General features: G+C 34.0%; 1 protein-coding gene across 1 annotated transcript in view; it reads left to right on the top strand.

Moving 5' to 3' along the window:
- necab1 (N-terminal EF-hand calcium binding protein 1) overlaps positions 1–20228 on the top strand; it is a 33961-nt gene that overhangs the window by 1217 nt on the left and 12516 nt on the right. The window contains exons 2-7 of the mRNA XM_026289177.1: positions 196–1912; positions 3112–3136; positions 4743–4851; positions 7984–8009; positions 9113–9210; positions 15807–15943. Of these exons, the coding sequence (XP_026144962.1) occupies positions 1826–1912; positions 3112–3136; positions 4743–4851; positions 7984–8009; positions 9113–9210; positions 15807–15943 (482 nt within the window). The 5' untranslated portion in view covers positions 196–1825. The remainder of the gene's footprint in view (positions 1–195; positions 1913–3111; positions 3137–4742; positions 4852–7983; positions 8010–9112; positions 9211–15806; positions 15944–20228) is intronic.

Raw genomic sequence — 20228 nt, 5'->3', positions numbered from 1 at the left:
TCAAAGAGGCATTTAGCCTCTACAATACACTTAGTTCAATAGGTAGGTTCAATAGCTAGAGGAAACAAGAAATGGCTTCAGCAAACACTGGGATTGTATTTAAAATAAAGAATATATAATAATAGCCAGCCATAGATCTCCAGTGTAATCAGTGTTCATAATTTTGATATTTGACACCCTTTACCTTTATAACAGATTCTGTCACTCCTGGAATCCTGCCACACAAGCTCTTAACTGTGTAGTTACACACGCATAACATCTAATCATGAGAAGATAAGCGCTGGTTCTCTCCCCGATGGAGCTGGTGTCCTTTTTTACGCACTTCACACTAGCATGAACCATAAAAGATGATCAAGAATGGATAGAAGGTTATGGAGGCATTGGACTTTACCCTGGTTTTTTTACGAAACCACTTTTGAATGATTTAATCAGCATTTGTGGGAACATGATCAGACTGGATTATGGGACTGACTTGAGGGCACAGGGTTTGCATCATAGCCATTCATTTAGGTATTACCACACTGTGCAATCATCAGACCTGTCTGCCATGTCATTACAGATCGTCTGTGATTTCAGACAGTGAGGGTTGAAGGCAACAGTTGGCTTGTTCATGAATGTAGAGACCTGACTCATCTGGCCACAGTGCATTTATAAGCACTCTGCTCAAGGGTAATGGTTTTGTTCTTTTTACAACAGATTTTGAGTCTTTGTGCATTGCACACAGTCTTTTAATGTGGCTGGGTCAGTGAGTTGCTTATTTAATTCTGTGTTAGTTTTTGTGGGTGTGTATTTGTGTGATTTAGCAGCGGCCCTAATGATCTTTATCTCGAGACTAGTAATTGCTACCAAACTAATGTAACCTAATATTTCAATTCTACTGTACTTATTAAGTAATCAGTGATTACACTGATTCATCTAGAAATTGAAATGGTGCCGGGTAAAAGTTTGGGACATGTTTTCTCTTTAACATGGTGCTTCTGTTCTTGGCATGTTTTACCACAAGATGTCGCTGCTGTTTCACCTTTAATTCACGGAAAGCGCTCTGTGCTTCATTTCAACGGAGGTAGAAATGACTTTACAAATGCTTAATTGGTGTATTACTTTTTTCTGTAATAAAATTGGTAGGCTACTGTGTGTGAACATAATCCTGCTTAACGCGCGCGAGTGTATTTAGAACTGTGCTATGATGATCACTAAAAAGAATCTTAAAGAATGTAAAATCATGTCATTATTTACTTATCCTATCGTTGTTGGCAAAATATCAGTGTGCATTAACGTTTATGATACCGTTATTACTAAACAATTTTATGCTGACATTTCTACACTGTTTTCATTCATTCTCTTTTTGCAAGTGAAATAAAGCAAGTCATATTTAGAAAGACATGACGAGAGAGTGATACATAGGGACATGATGACAACATTGTTGCCTTAAATTGTACTCTCCTGTTTGCACGAATGAACTTAATGGCAGGCACACAACCAATTGAGATACCTTTTGTGTGTGTGTGTGCAAGTTTTCCATTATTCTGTCATTTGCATCCTAACAAACATGAGGAAATACATCATAAAACATCAGAATGGTTTCTCCCCGCTGAGACAGCTGAGAATAATGAGTAGCGTGCTGCCCAGCTCAGAGCGAGTGTGATTGGTTCTCCGCGCAGCATCAGGAGACCTGTGGCTCATCACTGGACCGAGAACAGCGGGAGATTCCTCACAGACACAGAGCAGAACGCACGCTCCTCCGCCTGCACGCGCACTTGTGTCGACACATTAAGCCTTATTACTATACCTGAAGCTAAGAGTTTCAGTTAGAGAAGGAATCACTATGGATTGCTCTGAAGAGGTACAGTCACTCTCAGATGAAGCCAGCACTCCCATCGAGTTAAAGAAAGGAATGTCAATATTTTTGGATGTGAGTATTTTAAAACATTTTTTAAAAACATTTTCTGATGTGTTTGTGTGTGTGTGTGAGAGAGAGAGAGAGATCTCTGGACCAAAAAAACAAAAAACAAAAAACAGTCATAAGGATAAATTGAAATTGAAATGCTGAATAAATATTCTATCCATTGATGTATGGTTTGTTAGGATAGGACAATATTTGTCAGTTATACAACTATTTGAAAATCTGGAATCGGAGTGTGTCAATTTCTTTTTTGCGAAAATCGCAAATAAAGCTGTGCAAATTAAATTATTACTAATCAAAAATTAAGTTTTGATATATTTATGCGTAGGACATTTCAAAGTATCTTCACGAAACATGATCTTTCCTTGATATCCTAATGATTTTTCCCATTAAAAGAAAAAATATATAATTTTGACCCATACAATGTATTTTTGGCAGTTGCTACAAATATACCCTACTTATGACTGTTTTTTGTGGACCAGGGTTACACACACACACACACACACACACACACACACACTAAATTTGATCTCAACTTCACTGATCTCAGGTCTAAATGTTGAAGTGGTTTGGTGATGTGAGACTGACATCCTTCATAGATATTAATGTTATGCTATCATCATTTACTCTGTTTGTAGTCATCATGCATGATGTTAATTAGCATATTATTAATTAGTCATTATGCATAGTTTATGCACATTCAGTCATTAAATCTCTTTTCTGCTCTGTAATGGATGTGGATCTTCTTTTATAACAAAGACACGCTCTTAAGAGCGATTGTAAGTGCTGTTTTAGCTACTAATTTAATTGTAGTGTGCTGTCTAAAGAGCTTCCCCTGAGACATGAGGTGTGTATTGTTAATTATCATACAGGAATAAGGAAGCAGCGGTCCCTGACAGATTGGTGGCATAGTTTTTCACTCCTCCGAGGAGGAAGCTATATTCAGCATAGTCTTGGCATGCCTAGCAGTGGACCATATTTAGAGTGTGAATATTCTCGCTGTGAATTGGGACTTTATTTAACAGACCACTACAGCGCGGCTGAGTGCTCAAAGTCAACACAGCCATCATCACTTTTTCTTTCATCTCTGCTCTTTTTAGGCCTCGACCTAAATAATTTACAGTGCTAAAGTCCCTTTACATGATCAACGCAGCATGATTTTTCCATGGCCCCTAGTTATCAACTGATATTGTCCTGTTTGCTTTCAGATATTGAGAAGAGCTGATAAAAATGGTAAGACATTGCCTTTCGTGCACTTGTTGTTACCCGCATTATAAAGTGTTTGTTTTAGTCTCGTACACATTACTCTAACTGTGCATCAATATGAATGAATGGTTGTCCATTCCCTGTTGTCATGGAAACACTATGTCCATACGTTTCCTAATGTTAGTCAATATTTTAGTAGAGCGATGCAAACAAATGTCACTGCGATCCTTCTTAACATCTCCACTTATAGTTCAGTTTTAGCAGCCATGGGATTTTAAAAATAGCATTGATTGGATTTCATATGTGAAGTTCAGTAATTGTGAATTCAAACTCAGTTTTTTATTTTATTTTTTGCTTTAGAATGCAAACAGTGCATATAATAATTTGAAGATTTAACTTAAAGTAACTGGAAATATACGGAAATATACACACAATAACTAGGAAAGATTAAAATGATGTTTATTGCAAGTTTATGTGTTAAGGATGTTATGTCTAATTGTGCATATTGAAACAAAATTCAAATAAAAAAATTTTTTGTATTAATATTACTATTATTAGAAATGATAGGCTAATTGAATACATTTTATGATACTTTAATCAGTTTAATTTGAATCGTATCTTTCTGTTAATCATATTAACTAAACTTTATGTTAGATATTTTTTTCTAAGCAGCTTCACAGTAATAAACATGTAAAAATAGAATAAACGATGCAATTTCTTTTTCTGCAAATTTTCAGTTTAAGCTGTAAAGTAGCTCTAAAAAAAGACAATAGTGTCATTATTCAGCTTCAGTCAGTTCAGCATTAATTCAGTTTTGTCAAAGGTCAGTTCTACAGAAGGTTAGGTCGTCATTCAGCTCAAATCCAGTTCAGTGTTGTTTCAGTTTGGTTAAAATACAGTTTTGATATTGCAAAATCAAAATCTGATTTGACTATAAAGCAGCTAATAATGTCATCATCGAGCTCCGTTTATTTGATATCAGCGAAGTCAAATTGATTATGCTGCTAAATATTGTGTCTTTTTAATCCAGATATTATTAAAATATTATTTAACATCACTGAATCAACCTTGATACATAAATTTATATAAACAAAACACATTTTTTTATTGGTTAAATTATGAAATGTCTCTTTATGGTAACAGTTGCAGGTTTTTCAGTGTATAATGTCAGGCACAAGGGTTTCTGCATACCTCTTTCTCTCGTCCTTATTTTGTGTTCTTTCTGAGGCTCTTTCACTGCATTTGATTTAATATTGTATATTAGTAGGAGTGTAGCACGCAGCATGTGCAGCAGTACATTTCTTCTATTTTGAGTATAGGCTGGCATGACTCACCTGTCACTGTTTGTTTGAAAACCTCTGGGCGTCTGCTCCAGCTAACACAAGCCCTCAGCCCTGTCGCAAACATCGTCTCACAGCGTGTTCATGTTTTCCCAAACACCTGAGATCTGACGTGCATGAGCTAAATCGTCATCGCGTGAAGGATGATGAACTTTGCTTGCTTTTTTATATATATATATAGATTGAACACTTTAAGTCTTTTTAAAATCTGAAAAACGTTTATGAGTTAGATTTATTTATTTATTTTTGATTTCTTTGAAGGCAACTTTTTAACCACATTTTCCTCTCAAAAGATGATGGGAAGCTGTCCTTTGATGAGTTCAAGGCTTATTTCTCAGATGGTGTTCTGTCAGGAGATGAATTAAAGGAGCTCTTCCATGCAATTGACACTCATAACACCAAGTAAGTATTGCTGCTCTTCATTCACATACACATACTAATGAAGGCTCCATTTTACGTTCCTCAGATGATTCCCACACACTGATTGAACCCTTTGGACGTCTTATAGGCAACCTTTCAAAAATGGTGGTTTTCTGAACATTGAAGTGCCCAAATTCAGTGATCAGATACAATCACATATCTGGAATCTCAGTGTATTGACTCAGGAATATATGTGTGCTAGAAACAGTGTTGAAGTCCAGGGGAAGATCTGGAGCTGGTTGCACCAGCTGTGTGAAAGTTACAACAAGTTACAGCTTACGCATTAATATGTTTGCTTTGCACCATTGAACTTAACTGAAACATTAATGTGTTTATTAGTCATTAATCAGAGTAATGGACACAGTCAATTTACCAGAGATTTAGCTGAGTTCACCTAATACTTCTGAATCAAAGAATCGATTCTTTTCGGAATCGACTCCCGTCCTACATATGAATAAACACTAAGGAGATTAAAACCCTAAATGATGCCTCAAGTATCTTTTTCTTAATTTTTACAACATTTTTGTATTTTGCAACATACTTCCTGTATGATTCTGTCACAAAAAAAGGCATGACTTTGTAGCAAGCATGCAAGAGGTTTGTTTTAACGCAGAGCTGGAAGCACCGACTTGCACCCAGCAGCCTCTCTGTCCTGATGATGTCATCACAGCGGCGGTGAGAACGAGGGTGTGCTGTCTCTCAAACACGACACACTCCTGTCACACTGATGCTTATCGTGCTTCTGGCTCGTTAGACGAAGCCATGTCAGTGGTCCGTGCTGATGTGTGTGATTGTGCGAGAGAGATAAAGAAGTTAGCTTTCTTCTGAGATTTTCTTGAATGGAAATGAAAGGCTTCAAAATTGTGCAGAAATAAAGCATGACAAGCTAGAGGAACGACATGCTTGTTGTTGTTTTTTGTGGGAGGTGAAATATCAAACCAAAAATCCAAATTGTTTAAATACCCCAATGTTTGACCATATGTAGTGATGAACGTAATCTGTGTAGCATATGTCACAAGGAGCAGATCTTGATCTTGCCTTCACCTCCTCGCAGAATGATTCCATGTCACTTAAGTCACCTTGGTTTCCATAGCAGCAGCTCTCCTGGCTGGTGCATGCTCTCTTTGTAGTAAGTGTTTGATGTGGCTGGCCGATATGGTTTGATGTAGTATTTCAAAGAAAAAATTGCTTTCGTTTGCCAACATAATGATCGGCTCTTCCCCTTAGCACAAGCATGATATTGTTTTGGGTCAAGGATCAATTATTCATTATGATAGATACGTAATAACGATTAAAGTGAGAACCTGATGGTTTCTCAGGAAAATGTCCACAAAGTTACTCCACTTGTTATACAGTACAATACATTTCACCGTAAGTATGATCCCAAATCCCATTTTAAAAACACCAAAAAGAAACCTACCAATCCCAATAAATAAAGGGAAGAAAGTAAATTACGAAAAATAAAGCAGTAAAACATGACAATGAAAGCTATGTAAAAGCTATGTATTAGTTATGTAAAATTAAGCATTATCTAAAATTAACCAGGTATATAAACACATCCGTACATAAGTCATAATTCGGCATAGTTTGTAGAGCTGGCAATCAATTGATTGCAATAACTATTTTAGTTATTAAACTATTTTGTGCAAACTTTTTACTGCATGATGTCAACGATAAACAAAAAAACTAAACATTTTTTTACTTACAGACGTATTTGATTTGATTTGATTTTTGTTTGTTTTTATCAGTTTTTTAAAACTGTATTTTAGACCTTAAGGGTTTTCTGTCTTATTTTGTACTCTATTTGTGTAAATATCTATAATATATGTGTTTGAGATATCTAAGAAAACAATTTAAAGCATGACTTCAAGTGTACTGACGGATGATTTTATGTACACATATCCGTTCCACCATCACAGATCAAATTGTCAGTATATGGATTATCACAATTCACTAGTCACAGACAGAGATTCCTGAAACGAGGAATTCATCAATCTTTCCTTGAAAGTGACCTAACCATTAAAATCTAATCTATGGGCGTGATAAGCTCAGGCTTTTCTATGACTACACTGAAAAAATTCAACCCACTAAAACTGAAAAAGCATAAACTTAATGATAGTGATTTCATTCCATTTTAATAACAGTTTCAATCCCTCTAGCCAATAATGCTTTAACCGGTTGAATTTTTAATCACTTTATGATCTGAGAGCAAACAAAAAGATTATTTAGTGTCCATTACACTGAGGTCTGTCTTTCTCTGGTGTAATGTCTGGAGGAGCAGGTAGATATGACATGAGATATGAAGATTATTGGGTGCTTCTTAAGGCATATCGATGTGTTTTTTTTTTTTTTTTTGTCTGTTTATTGAAGGTTTCACCTTCCGCTACGAGGTCTAGCTCAGTCAGTGAACAGTTCAGTCAAAACGCAAAGCCCCCTGTGACTATGTTTTATCCAGCAGGTCTAACAATACTTATTTTTTGGTGTGCATCCGTCCTTTAAAGTCTAGACAACCAATGAATGCATTGCCTTCCAGACAACTGCCAAATGCTGCAAATCTTCCGCCCACTGTGCTGCAAAAAGGATTAAACGGTTAATCACTGTCACTCTGTGAGGCAAATGGAAATTGCTGTTAAATTTGGGCAAATTTCTCTCAATAAAAACTGTTTGATGTTCAGTGCGAAAGAAGAATATAAACACTAATAAACACTTTATATCAAAATGTTACAAACTCACAACCCACCACTACATTTTAGTTTTCAACAAACAGAAAACATAACATTACATATTGTGTATTCTGACTCTTATATTGTCATCCGGTAAGATGATGACTTTACCTCACGGCGTTGAGCCTCTCATCAGAGCAGGGCTGAGACATGGACTTGTCAGTGGACTCAGTGTTTGCCTGCTGGGTGTTATTCAGGGTTAGAGATTAAATATGACCCTCTCTCATTAGACAAACATCACAGTCCCAAAGGACCTGCCTTTGAGCGGGATGCTGTCTGCATAGCTTGAAATCAGCACAGAACATGAGATCACGTTTAGATGCAGCTCACATGTCTCTTTTAACATGCTGTTGAAAATAAATGAACATGTCTGCTTATGGTCTGTTTACAGCAACGTGGACACGGATGAGCTGTGTGGTAAGAGTTCACACTTGTTATTGTCACTAATATTGGTTCACTGTGATGATGACAAGATGCTTGAGGCTGAATTTGGGGTTCTTCTGAACCCTCTGGAGACGCACTTCAGAAATGACAGTAAACCGAGGAGGAAGCCATGAGATCCTTCAAGAAATCTAAAGACTGTCAATGGTTCCACCAGTAAAAGTGAAGCACACACAAACATATGAAGTTTCTTAAAAAAAACAAAAAAACAATAGCATATTTAAGGCATCTTTACAGACTGCCTAGAGGTTCTCCAGGGTTCTGCCTCAGGTATCTTTTGATTTTATTTATTTATTTTTCTGTTCAAATTATATTTGACTTGAAATGTATTACACTGTTTTATATACAGTAAATATGGGTTATATTTATTTATAAAAAAGAAATTATATATATAGAGAGAGTATATATATATATATACTTTTTTTTATCTTTCTTACTCCAAACTTATGAATGGAAGTGAATCACAGTTTCCATAAAAAATATTAAGCAGCATGCTTTCAACATACTAATAATAATAAAAAAAAGCATATTAGCAAATAAGCATATTAGAATGATTTCTGAAGGATCATGTGACAAGACTTGAGTAATGATATATATATATATATATATATACATATATATATTAAAATAAAAATAGTTATTTTATATTGAAATAATAATAATAAATAATAACTCTTTTTACTGTTTTTTATTTATTTATTTATTTTAATTTTTTTTTGGCGCAGCCTTGATGAGCATTAGATACTTCTTTTAAAAAAAGTATTTAAAAAACAAAAAAGAAAAGAAACCTACCAATCCCAATAAATAAGGGGTAGAAAGTAAATAAAGCAGTAAAACATTACAATGAAACGTGCAAACATCAAGTATATTTTGCATTAGATAAATACAATCTATGTACATATTTTACGGTAGGTCTTAAATTATTGTATTCAACTTTGAAATTATACATACATTCTTATTCTATGTTAATGCATATAATTATTTCCATTATATCAAATGACGTTTGAAATGTGTTTTTATGAAAAACATTGTTGCATGTATCTTAATATTTTAAATAGTATAGTCTCTCTTTCTGTTAGAATACTTCTCTCAGCATCTTGGAGAATATGAAAATGTCCTCGCAGCCTTGGAAGACCTGAACGTATCCATACTGAAAGCCATGGACAAAACCAAGAAGGTGAGTTGCCTTCATTGCCTTTGTTCACCAGATGGACTTGATATCACATACTTGACTGAAACCACGTCTATGAGAAAAGAGTATGTCTGGCCATCCTCCAACTGGAAGCGATGTTAGCTGCATACTTACGTAACCTTTGTGTATTTATGTGGCTGCAGTCATTTGTTTCCACTCCCAGTGTTTGTGGGTGGGGGGCAGATAGACGTGATACCTGTAAGCACTAAAATTAGTATTCTGCATGCATTCCTCTAGGCTTTCAGTGTCTTATCTTAATCACACGCAGCATGTTCTCTGGCCCCTAATGTGGCCGTAGGTGTGTAATTTTCTCAGAGTCGCAATAAAGCTGTTGAAGCCGTGCACTCTGGGAGCTCTGAGAGTGGATGAAGGTAGATCTGATCTAGTTCAGACACACATCTGTCTGACACACACGCACACACACAGACACACACACACAGTCTGTCCTCAACATGCTGCTGGAGAGATTTAAATATGATAAAGTGCTTTAATCATTTTTAATTATTAATGTTGGTTTATTGATAAATGGATGTTATCTGTCAAGAATCAAAATCAAACTATTATGTGGCTACAAATCACAGCCCTTAAAGAATTTGTGTTTCTCACACAAACAAAATTGACTTAGTAATCACTGCAGTAAGTAGCTTAAACTTTTAATATTAGATGATATAATACTTAAAAGGTATTTGGAAAAATAACAAACACAAATGTTTTAATTAGGGTAAACCATGGGGTTATTATCATAAACTAAAATGTAAAATATTACTTTAAATAAAATACAAATTAACTTAAATAAATGTATGTATAAAACCCTAAATTGAAAAGAATACATACGTACATATATTACACCTAACTAACATAAAAATAAAAATAAAAAACGGAATAAAATGCATCAAATGCATTAAACGGGTAATTTTATATTTAAAATACAGCTAATAAATATTTTCATTCATAGCTTATATTAAAAACCATGTGGTATGCAGCAACATAAATATTAAGTAAATATGTAGTATATATGTGTTTCAGTACAATAAATAACTAAATAAAAAAATAATTTGAGAATCAACACTCTTGTATGGTTTGTAGCACAAAGGTTTACTATTGCTATATCTGTTTTAATATTACTATCCAACTATCCCTATGTGCTAACAACCATGCAAGAAAGTTGATTTTCATTTATTTATTATCTTTTTATTCTACTAGTTATTTTCCTATAACAGCTAATGAAATAAATCTCGCACATTGACAGAAAATAGCTTTTTCCGCATATAAAAATAGGGTGGATGGTGATAAACTATGATAAAAAGATATTTATCACATTAAAGTGGTATTTTCTAAAAACTACTAACTACTGTCACATATTTGAAAAATGTATATAAAAATCTCAATACTTTAGGGTTGTTACTCCCCAACACTGGCCTCAATTTCCAACAAATGTTCATGTACAAACATTTAACAGAGGTCTTATATGTTTAAACTGTGATTTATGGACAATAATGAATATTTGTTAATACGTGATTGTCACAGTAATTAACTCCAGTAAATAACTTTAACGTGCTTGGTTATTGCACCACAATAATTATTATCTTTCAAACAGTTTGTGTTTTCGACAGATGTATTGATTGAGTTATTGGCCGCAGTCTTGCTCGTATAGATGTGCAGTGTTGTCGGTGGTTATCAGCACTGACATTCTGGTCTGAACAGTGGCGTTTATCATGCTGAGTGTCTGATGTCAGTAATGGGCACAGTCCACACTGACCATCAGAGGAGCGCGCAGGTACGAGTCCCCACCGAGCCATTTAACCCAGACTGTCTGCTGCCTCGCACAGATAATGAATTAGCCAAGCGCTGACTCCAGGCCCAGCAGACATGCCACTTAATGCATGTGAGCCTCTCAGAAATGAAGTCATCGGAATGAAGGGCAGTGCTGTGTCATTTCATTATGCCGCTTGATTAGTGAGGCAGACAGAGGACGTGAAACACAATTAATGAGTTCAATGGGACTTTTTTTTTTTTTGTAAAAGACTTCTGACATTTGCTTCTGTGTTATAATGTATATGCTTAAAGCTTCAGCATTACTGTGAGCAAGAGAGCAGTAAAAACAAATGCGGCCGTCTGATGTGCAAATTGTGATTGATTATTTTATCACTGCATGGTTTAAAGGTTTATGTATGTTGACAGGTGCTGTTTTTGTCCAGACAGAGTTCTTTTTGATTTGATACTGTTGTGCAATGTTCAAAGAGCACGAGGAATAACACACTACTCATTTAGAGGCAAGAGCACAGTTCACAGTATTAAACCTCAAAGAGAGGAACAGAGCAAGACGGAAAAGAACATCATTTGAAAGCCTGTGCTTAAAATATTTACACAGTGGTGTCATTTTTTTTAACCTCCAGTGTTAAAATTATCCACTAATCATAAAATATGTGAGGCAAAACACATTTCTAGGCATTAAAGTAATAGTTAATTGTATTATATTTAATATTATAATTATTGCATTCCTGTATTGCAAAGGTGGATTTTCAGCATCATTACGCCAGTCTTGAAGGTTATTTGATCCTTGCCACTCAAGAAACATTTATTGTTTAAAAAAATTGTACTGCTTCTTTTGTGGACACTGTGAAATATATATATATATATATATATATATGTATTTCAGTATTTTTTGTTTTGTTTGTTTATATAAAGAAAGTTCAAAAGAACAGCATTTATTTGAAATCCAAATCATATAATTTGTAGCAATGATGAATTTGCAATAAAATTTAAAATGTAGAGTTTTGTACAAACTTTTGCTATAACACACATTAAATATAAATAATACTGACACGAGCTAGTGTAAAAGTGAATAAAATTGTTGTTTGACCACATTTAACATGTACAGTTCTCTCTTTTGAGAAAATGGACCACAATTTTGGACCAACTGGACCACTCTCACAGTGAATATTTATGATGTATTTGCTTATTTATTCATTGAAATAAAAGGGCAAGGTCTTTCGTACCTGAACCAAATTCTTGTTTTAATAGGAAATGTTTTCACAATGGAAAGAAAACCATGCATCTCCATATTTAAATGGACAGTTCACCTGAAAATGAAAATTCTGTGATTAATCACTCACCCTCATGTCGTTCCAAACCCATAAGACCTTCATTCATGTTCAGAACACAAATTAATATATCTTTAATGAAATCCAAGAGCTTTCTCACCCTCTGTAAACAGCAACACAACTATCACGTCCAAGGCACAGAAAGGTAGAAAGGACATCATTAAAATAGTCCATGTGACATCAGTGGTTCAACCTTAAGTTTATGTAGCTACTAGAATAATTTTTAAGCGCAAAGAAAACATAAATAAAGTAATAAGTGGCCAAAACATGCTAATCACACCAGGGCCAGCTCCAGGCATGGGCAGGGGTGGGCTGAGCTCACCCAAAAGACTGGCTTGCCCACCCAATAAGAACTACATAAAGATTAGCAAAGGTAATTATTTTTTCTTTTCCTTTTTTTTGGCAGAAAACTAATCTGAAGTGGACTGTTAAAGTTTAAGCTATAGATTGAGACTGCCCAAACAATCATAAAATAACTAAATAAATTGCAGCCTTTTTCTTTTAGTAGCTGAATGCAAGTCGCACTGAATTCACAGAGTTTCAGTCTGTTGAAAAAGCTGTCAACGTGCAAAAATGTACAGACATATATGCACGCTATCATGGGGAGTTTGCGAGTTATGAGGAGTTTAATGCACGAATATGTATTATACCATACCAATGAAATTACCTCAGCAGTTTTAATGTTCTAAAAGAAGAAGAAGAAGAAGAAACATTGCATATGGGGCACGAGCATAAAATCATCTAAAATGTATGTAGGCTATACAGTTGAAAGATTACCCCTTTTGACTTGCTGTTAATGTTGAACGTATGAATTAGTTACAATAGCAACAGTCAACTCGACTCTATTATCCAGTGATGCAAATTATTAAACTTTTTTTTTTTTGTCAATTTCCGCCGTTTTTAATTGAAAGTCTGGCTGTCATTTATAGTTATTGTGACGACAATAGCATTTCTCTGTCTTGCGTTTTCAACATAATTAGGAATACAAATAAAATTGAATGGGTGCATGCATATCTTAAAATAAAAATATTATTTGCAGTTCAGACTGATCACTTTACCAAAAAATATTTTATTTTATTTTGTTTTGTATTTATTTATTTAGTTCCTTTACCATTACCATAGTGGTCTGGTCTCAATATTTTCCTCAAAACAATAGTCCCCCTAATAGTCTAGATGTGATTATGGCATGTTTGGTATAAATAGAAAGTTAGTTGAAAAGATCACTCAATCACAAAAGATCATTGTTGTAGAAACAATGATACAGAGAAAGAGAACAAAGAGGTTGTATTTATTATTATTATTCAATAAAGAAAAAAAGTTTAATTTGATGTGACATTGCATGATATTCTAGGCTGCTCATGAAAGCGTTTTTTTTCAGTGTACATATAACAGCCTTTAATTAATATACTACAGACTATCTAGACTTTTTCCCCTTGCAAATCACCCCACCACACATACACACCCCGTAACAGGAAAAATGCCCACCTAGGATATCTGCCAGCCCACCCTTCTCTAGCTGTCAAGAACCGGCCCTGAATCACACTCTGTCTTGTGGTGAGAAAAAATCAAGGTGTTAACAAAGGTGTTTTCTTTGATCTCTTTCTTCACACCACTTGGGAATGTGTACGTCTCTGTTGCATGAGCTCCAGTAATCATGAACAATAACAGATAGTGATGCTGTATGGCAACAAATAGTGTTGTGTTTATTGCATAAGGCCACGAGTGGGTGTGCATACCAGCTGCTGTGATGCATCTGGTCTCTGCCCTCAGGACAGGACGCTATAAACAGCAACCACACTTCTGAACATCCCACTGTGAGCGCTCATATCATCCAGCCAATATCTCTTGCATTCAGGTGGAGCCATGACAGATTTATAGCTCAAATATTAACCAGAATGTTTTTATATTGGTGATTTGATCTCTAAATAGTATTTTTTTTAATAAGAATGTCACGATCTCATTTAGTCCGTTTCGGCTTCAAACTTATGTAACAGCTTGTCATTGAAAACAATGGAATATTATTTATTACTGGATTTATTTGGATGACTTATTTTCAGTCTTAAAAAGCACTGAGAGCAAAATGAATGTGCATGCATTATCGTCACAATCAGTGTGATTATTCCGAAGAATTTAATTGTGATTCATGAGGTATCATTTGCATGCTGCAGACACTTTGTATTGATTGTCTGAATGTGTGTTTACGTGATTGGCTGCTGTGTAAAACGTTGTCCTCGAGCTTCGACGCTGGAAGGAGAGATTGGTGATGTTTGCTGCTTGTTGAACAGCCTTATGCAGATCTTGGTTGCAGTGATTCATGCTGAGGTTATTGTAAAGGTCTGTATGTTTAACCCACTTTGTAAATACACATGTGTTGGTGGATCTGTTGGATTTGTGACTTGTAAACATCTTGAGTCAGTTCATAATAGACATGTTGTGCTGTTTCATAACTGGATGCTCAGAAGAGTTATGTGTCCTGTTAGCTGGGCGATGTTCTTGCCTTAATAATGGCTTTTCTTTTTGACAGAACACATGTTGCTTTGGCATGCAACATAATTATAGAGGCGGCTGTTGATTTCTAACATTGAATAAGCGATGTACCATGTGCAAATAACATACCCGTGCAGCCTTGCCTTTGAGACTGCGAACGGGAAACAAAATCTCATCCGAAAAGATAAAAGAGGCTGATTGAAAGCCGTGATGCATGGACTATTTCAGTCATGTACCTGGATTGCAAGTATAGTGCAAAAACCTACACTGAGCTGTATGATTTTATTTATTACAATTTGTTTGGGACAGTGACTTTACATCCTGCTACGGTGAATGAATGTTACTTTTATACTCTTAATAAGATTCATATAAAAATTCTACTGTAATGTAGTATATCCATTCAAATGTTGGGGTAATTTTTATTTATTTAGTATTATTCAAGGATGCATTAAATTGATTGAAAGTGAAAGTAAAGACATTAATACAGTTACAAAATATTTTAATTTCTAATAAATGCTGGTTTTTAGGAACTTTATAATTATTATATAATTATCAAATTATCCTGAAAAAATATATCAATTTCCATCAAAATATTTTGACTGTTTTCAGCATTGATTGTAACAAATGATCAGCAAAGTTTTAAAATATATTATAATAGAAAATACGTATTTGAAATTGTAATAATATTTCACAATATTACTGTTTTTACTGTTCTTTAATTAAATGAATGCAGCCTTGGTGAACACGAGACTTTTTGTAGTGGATAATAATTATTTTATGTTGTTGTTATATTATCTATCTATCTATCTATCTATCTATCTATCTATCTATCTATCTATCTATCTATCTATCTATCTATCTATCTATCTATCTATCTATCTATCTATCTATATATATATATAAAATTATAAAATACACATCAATAAAATTATTAAATAAACTATTCATATTTTAGTGCAACTGAATGCAATCTTTGCCTTAAATTTGCAGGACTATCAGGAGGCCACACATCTGGAGCAGTTTGTGACACGTTTCCTGTTGAAGGAGACCACCAGTCAGCTGCAGTCTCTCCAGAGCTCTCTGGAGTGTGCCATGGAGACCACAGCCGAACAGACCCGGCAGGACAGGCAAGCCACCCAGAACACACGCGTACTTTTATTTAAGCATACAGTTTCTACCATACATGTGGAGTGAGCAGGAGATGAGTGCATATTTTCAGTTCATTGTCTTCAGAAGCTGAACGTCAGGCTCTTTCAGGAGATTGTCTGTCTGTGTGACAGCAGAGCAGGACTCGCAGTGGTATTATCATAACATTGAGATATGTTTGACTTGATACAAATCACACATTGTAGTATTATAAATGCTGTTTGGGTTCTTTCAATATAGCTAGACTGTGACAGAATTAATGATGAAATATTAAAACGACACTGTATGTTTATGTTGGACACTGACAAAGTATGCATTCTTTCAAATCTAATCAAAAATACACTTCTGATTTTTTTTTTTTTTTGAATAATCAAATTTTTCCACAAAAATAAAATAATAATCTCTTATGCTCAAGAAGACTGCATTTATTTTATTAAAGATATATTTTAACCGTAATATTGTGAAATATTATTACAATTAAAAATAACTGTTTAAATATACTTTAAGATGTAATGCAATCCTTTGACGCGAAGCTGAATTTTCAGCATCATTACTCCAGTCTTCAGTGTCACATGCTCTTTCATAAATGCTGATTTGCTGCTCAAGAAACATTTTTATTATTATCAATGCTTGGAACAGTTGTGCTGCTTAATATTTTTGTGAAAACCATGATACACCACTATTCAAAAGTTTTTAAAGGAAAGAAATATGTTTTAAAACACAAACAGTTATTTTTAACTGTAATATTAATTCATAATATTATTGTCCTACTGTATTTATGATCAAATAAATCAGTCTTGGGGAGCACTTCTTTCAAAATCATTAAAGCAACTTAATTATTCCTAGCCTTTGGCCGGTAGTACGTGAAGACTTTATTGACTGTGTACTAAAAGCAATCACACTCCCAAAGCATCAAACCTCTAGCATTTTAAGTGATATTGAGTGGATTTCTTCTGCACCAGTGTACATGTAGTCTCCACAGATCTAAACATACACTGTTGAAAATGCATGTAGACAGCAATTGTGCACTGACTCGAGCAAAGGGGATTCTGTGCACAGCCATCCTTGCTATTGAATATCTAGAGCATCAGTGGCATTCATTGTTAATAGACCAGGTGACCAGCAGACCATTGACCCAGGCCTTTGTTTTGGTGCAGAAAGGGGATGGATGCCAGATTAAACCGTCACCGAATCAACAGAACCTGTGTGTGCATGCGTGTGTGTTGTGCTTGATTAGCAGCTCATTTTGAGCTTGTGTGTCTCTGACTGCATCTGTGTGCTGAAGAGGTTCTGCTGCATGGTCCACAGTGGGGGTCAGCAGATCTTTATAGAGCGCAGAATTTGGAATACAAAATGAGATTTGTTCCAGCACCTGGATGACTGCATGCGCTGCGTGTCTGAGATCGCATATGTGTGTGTGTGTGTGTCACAACGTGCCCACTACCTCTCCTCCCTCTCAGTATGCAGCAGCTGTGCTGCTCCGATCACCTTATTATCTTAAGAAAATTAGCTGGAGCAGCTGGCCTAAAGAAATGAAGGATGCTGAGGTTTAAATGGAAGTGCTTCCTTTTCTTTTTCTGTCTGTACTTAAAACCACTCTGGCTCTGATACAGCCAGTCGCTTCCTAATTAATTGGTAAATGTAAATTACCTCATTATCGCCTCTGCAGGCGGTATGGTGTGTCTAACTTAATAACTATGCACCACTGAAATATACAGCATTTACTGCAGTTATTAGTAAAAACAGAGGCAATTACAGACACTATTTAGGGGGGCTCCAGTCTATCCTGTGTTTAATTTCAGCTCTATTATTTTATAATTTAAAAAAAATATATATATATTCTTCAAGGTACTTAAAACGGTTTGAGGATATGTAACACTGAAACTTATCCTACTTTTTTTTTAATAAAACTTAAAGGGACCGTTCACCCAAAAATGAATATTTTGATGAACTTAAAAAATATATATATAGTTTAAAGAATGTTGGTAACCAAACAGTTACTGGTAGATATTTACCTCCATAGTGTGAATAAAAAAATAAAATAAAAAATTAATAAATAAAATAATAATATGAAAGTGAGTTGTCTTTCCTGGTTAAATAAATAAAATTAAAATTAAGTTTGGTTACCAACATTCTTCACAATATATATATATTATTTGTTCATCAGAATAACATTCATACAGGTTTGGAACAGTTTAAGCGTGAGTAATTGATGACAAGTGTTTTCAGTTTTGAGTGAACTTTCCTTTTAATTTTGTTACATTAGGTTTTATCTTCCTTATTTTCAGAGAAGGATTCTGTCACCATATTTTCTTATTTACAGTGTCATAAAATATAGTCAACATAAAATACAGGTTATGATAAACTTTAGGAATCTACAATAAATTCCCAGTTGTTAACATTAGTTAAATATATTCGATAATGTGAATGAAAAAGAAAAAGAACAATACTTTATTGAATTTATTAATCCTATAGTATTTTTTAAATATTATTTGATCTATTAGAATTATACACTGTAAACTACCATTTACATTTTTTTTATTTTATTTTATAAGCTAACAAGTGCTAAGTTTAAAAACACAGAATTGATAATATTAGCTAAGCTGTTAATGTTAACAAGAGACCATATTGAAAATGTTACCAAAATATGTTTAACTTCACAATTTTTACATTAATTGGTAACACTTAATAATAACTGCACACTATTAATCATTAATTAAGCATTAGTAAACAGATAATTCATAATTTATAAAGCATTAATATACAGTAATAATCAGTTTATAAATACAGATATAAATGCTTTATTCTTGATTTAGAAGCATATCTATAATGTGTAATTTCATGATAAATGTATCATTTCTCAATGAAGTATAGCATTATTTGTGATTCATAAGATCACAAGAAATGTAGTAAATTCAGGTAGTTATAAAGCATTTAGTAGTGGTCAGTTAACTATTTATGTGAGCTCATCTAAAGTGAGTACTAATTATGCCTTGTAAAGCATTTATAAAGGGTATTTAAAGGCTCTGTTATTTTCTAAACAAAAAACAGAAACAAACACAACACAATGATACAGAACATAGAAATATTAACAGCATTTAAATCTCATTTATAAAAGCTTTACAAGGCATAAATAGTCCTCACTTTAGATGAGCTCACAAAAATAGTTAACTAACAACTACATGATTTAACCCTGAATTACAGTAGAAATACATGTTAATAAACCATTTATTAACACTATAAGTAACTATTACAATATGTCTGAATAAAAAGATGTATGAATGCACATTTAAATAGTTTATTAATAATTTACTTACAATTTCTAAGTGATCTTATGAACCACTGACAACTCCTTAATAACTGGTGTGTAAATAATGCTATACTTAATTTAGAAATTATAAATTGATCATTAATAAAGTATGAAAAAACAATTATTAAATACATTATAGATATGCTTTTAAATCAGGTATAAAGCATTTATATCTGTATTAATAAACTGCTTAGCATGCAGTTATTATAAAGTGTTACCCATTAATTAAATGTACTTGTTTAATGTTAAGTCATCAGATAAATTAATGTTTAAACAATTAAGAGATATATCATGATTTATTTGTACAAATTTAGTACAAAGTGATTTAGTACATTTGAAATTATTTCACATTGGAACATGTCTTTATATCACAGTGGCTTTGGTCCTATGTCTCCATCTCTCATCCTATCACAGATCTTGATGTTGCTAATAAAGCTGAACCAAGTCTGCAGCCTCACTCACAATCCCATGAGCAGAGCACACTCAAAATATCTTCACTCCTGCCATGCCAAGTCCCCTCTGACCTTTATCTCGGTTGAATGAGTTTTGACAGAGCACATATATACACAGTTAAAGGGACAGTTCACCAAATATGAAAACTCATCATCATGTCAACACAAACCCTTTTTATCTTTCTTCAATAGAAAACAAATGGAGATGCAATGCAGAATGCTCACGCTGCTCTGACAAAAACTGTCAGGATCCAAAATGACACTTGGTTACACTTTATTTTAAGGTGTCCTTGTTACAGTGTAATTATACATTTAAGTACTGAGTAATATTACATGTTTGGCTTAGGGTTGCATGCATGCAAAAATACAAAATGTATTGTCATTATAATAGTAATTACATGTAACATGTTTAACAAGGACCCCTTACTAAGTTGTTACCAGGCACTTTTAGTTACATTTAATTGCATGTTATTTTAAGTCAAGTTAAACTGTAATTCATAAAAA

This window comes from Carassius auratus, chromosome 19 (genome assembly GCF_003368295.1).
Source record: "Carassius auratus strain Wakin chromosome 19, ASM336829v1, whole genome shotgun sequence".
In the NCBI taxonomy this organism is placed as follows: Eukaryota; Metazoa; Chordata; class Actinopteri; order Cypriniformes; family Cyprinidae; genus Carassius; species Carassius auratus.
Note: the sequence above shows the minus strand (reverse complement) of the source record. Positions and strands in the feature narration are given on the sequence as shown.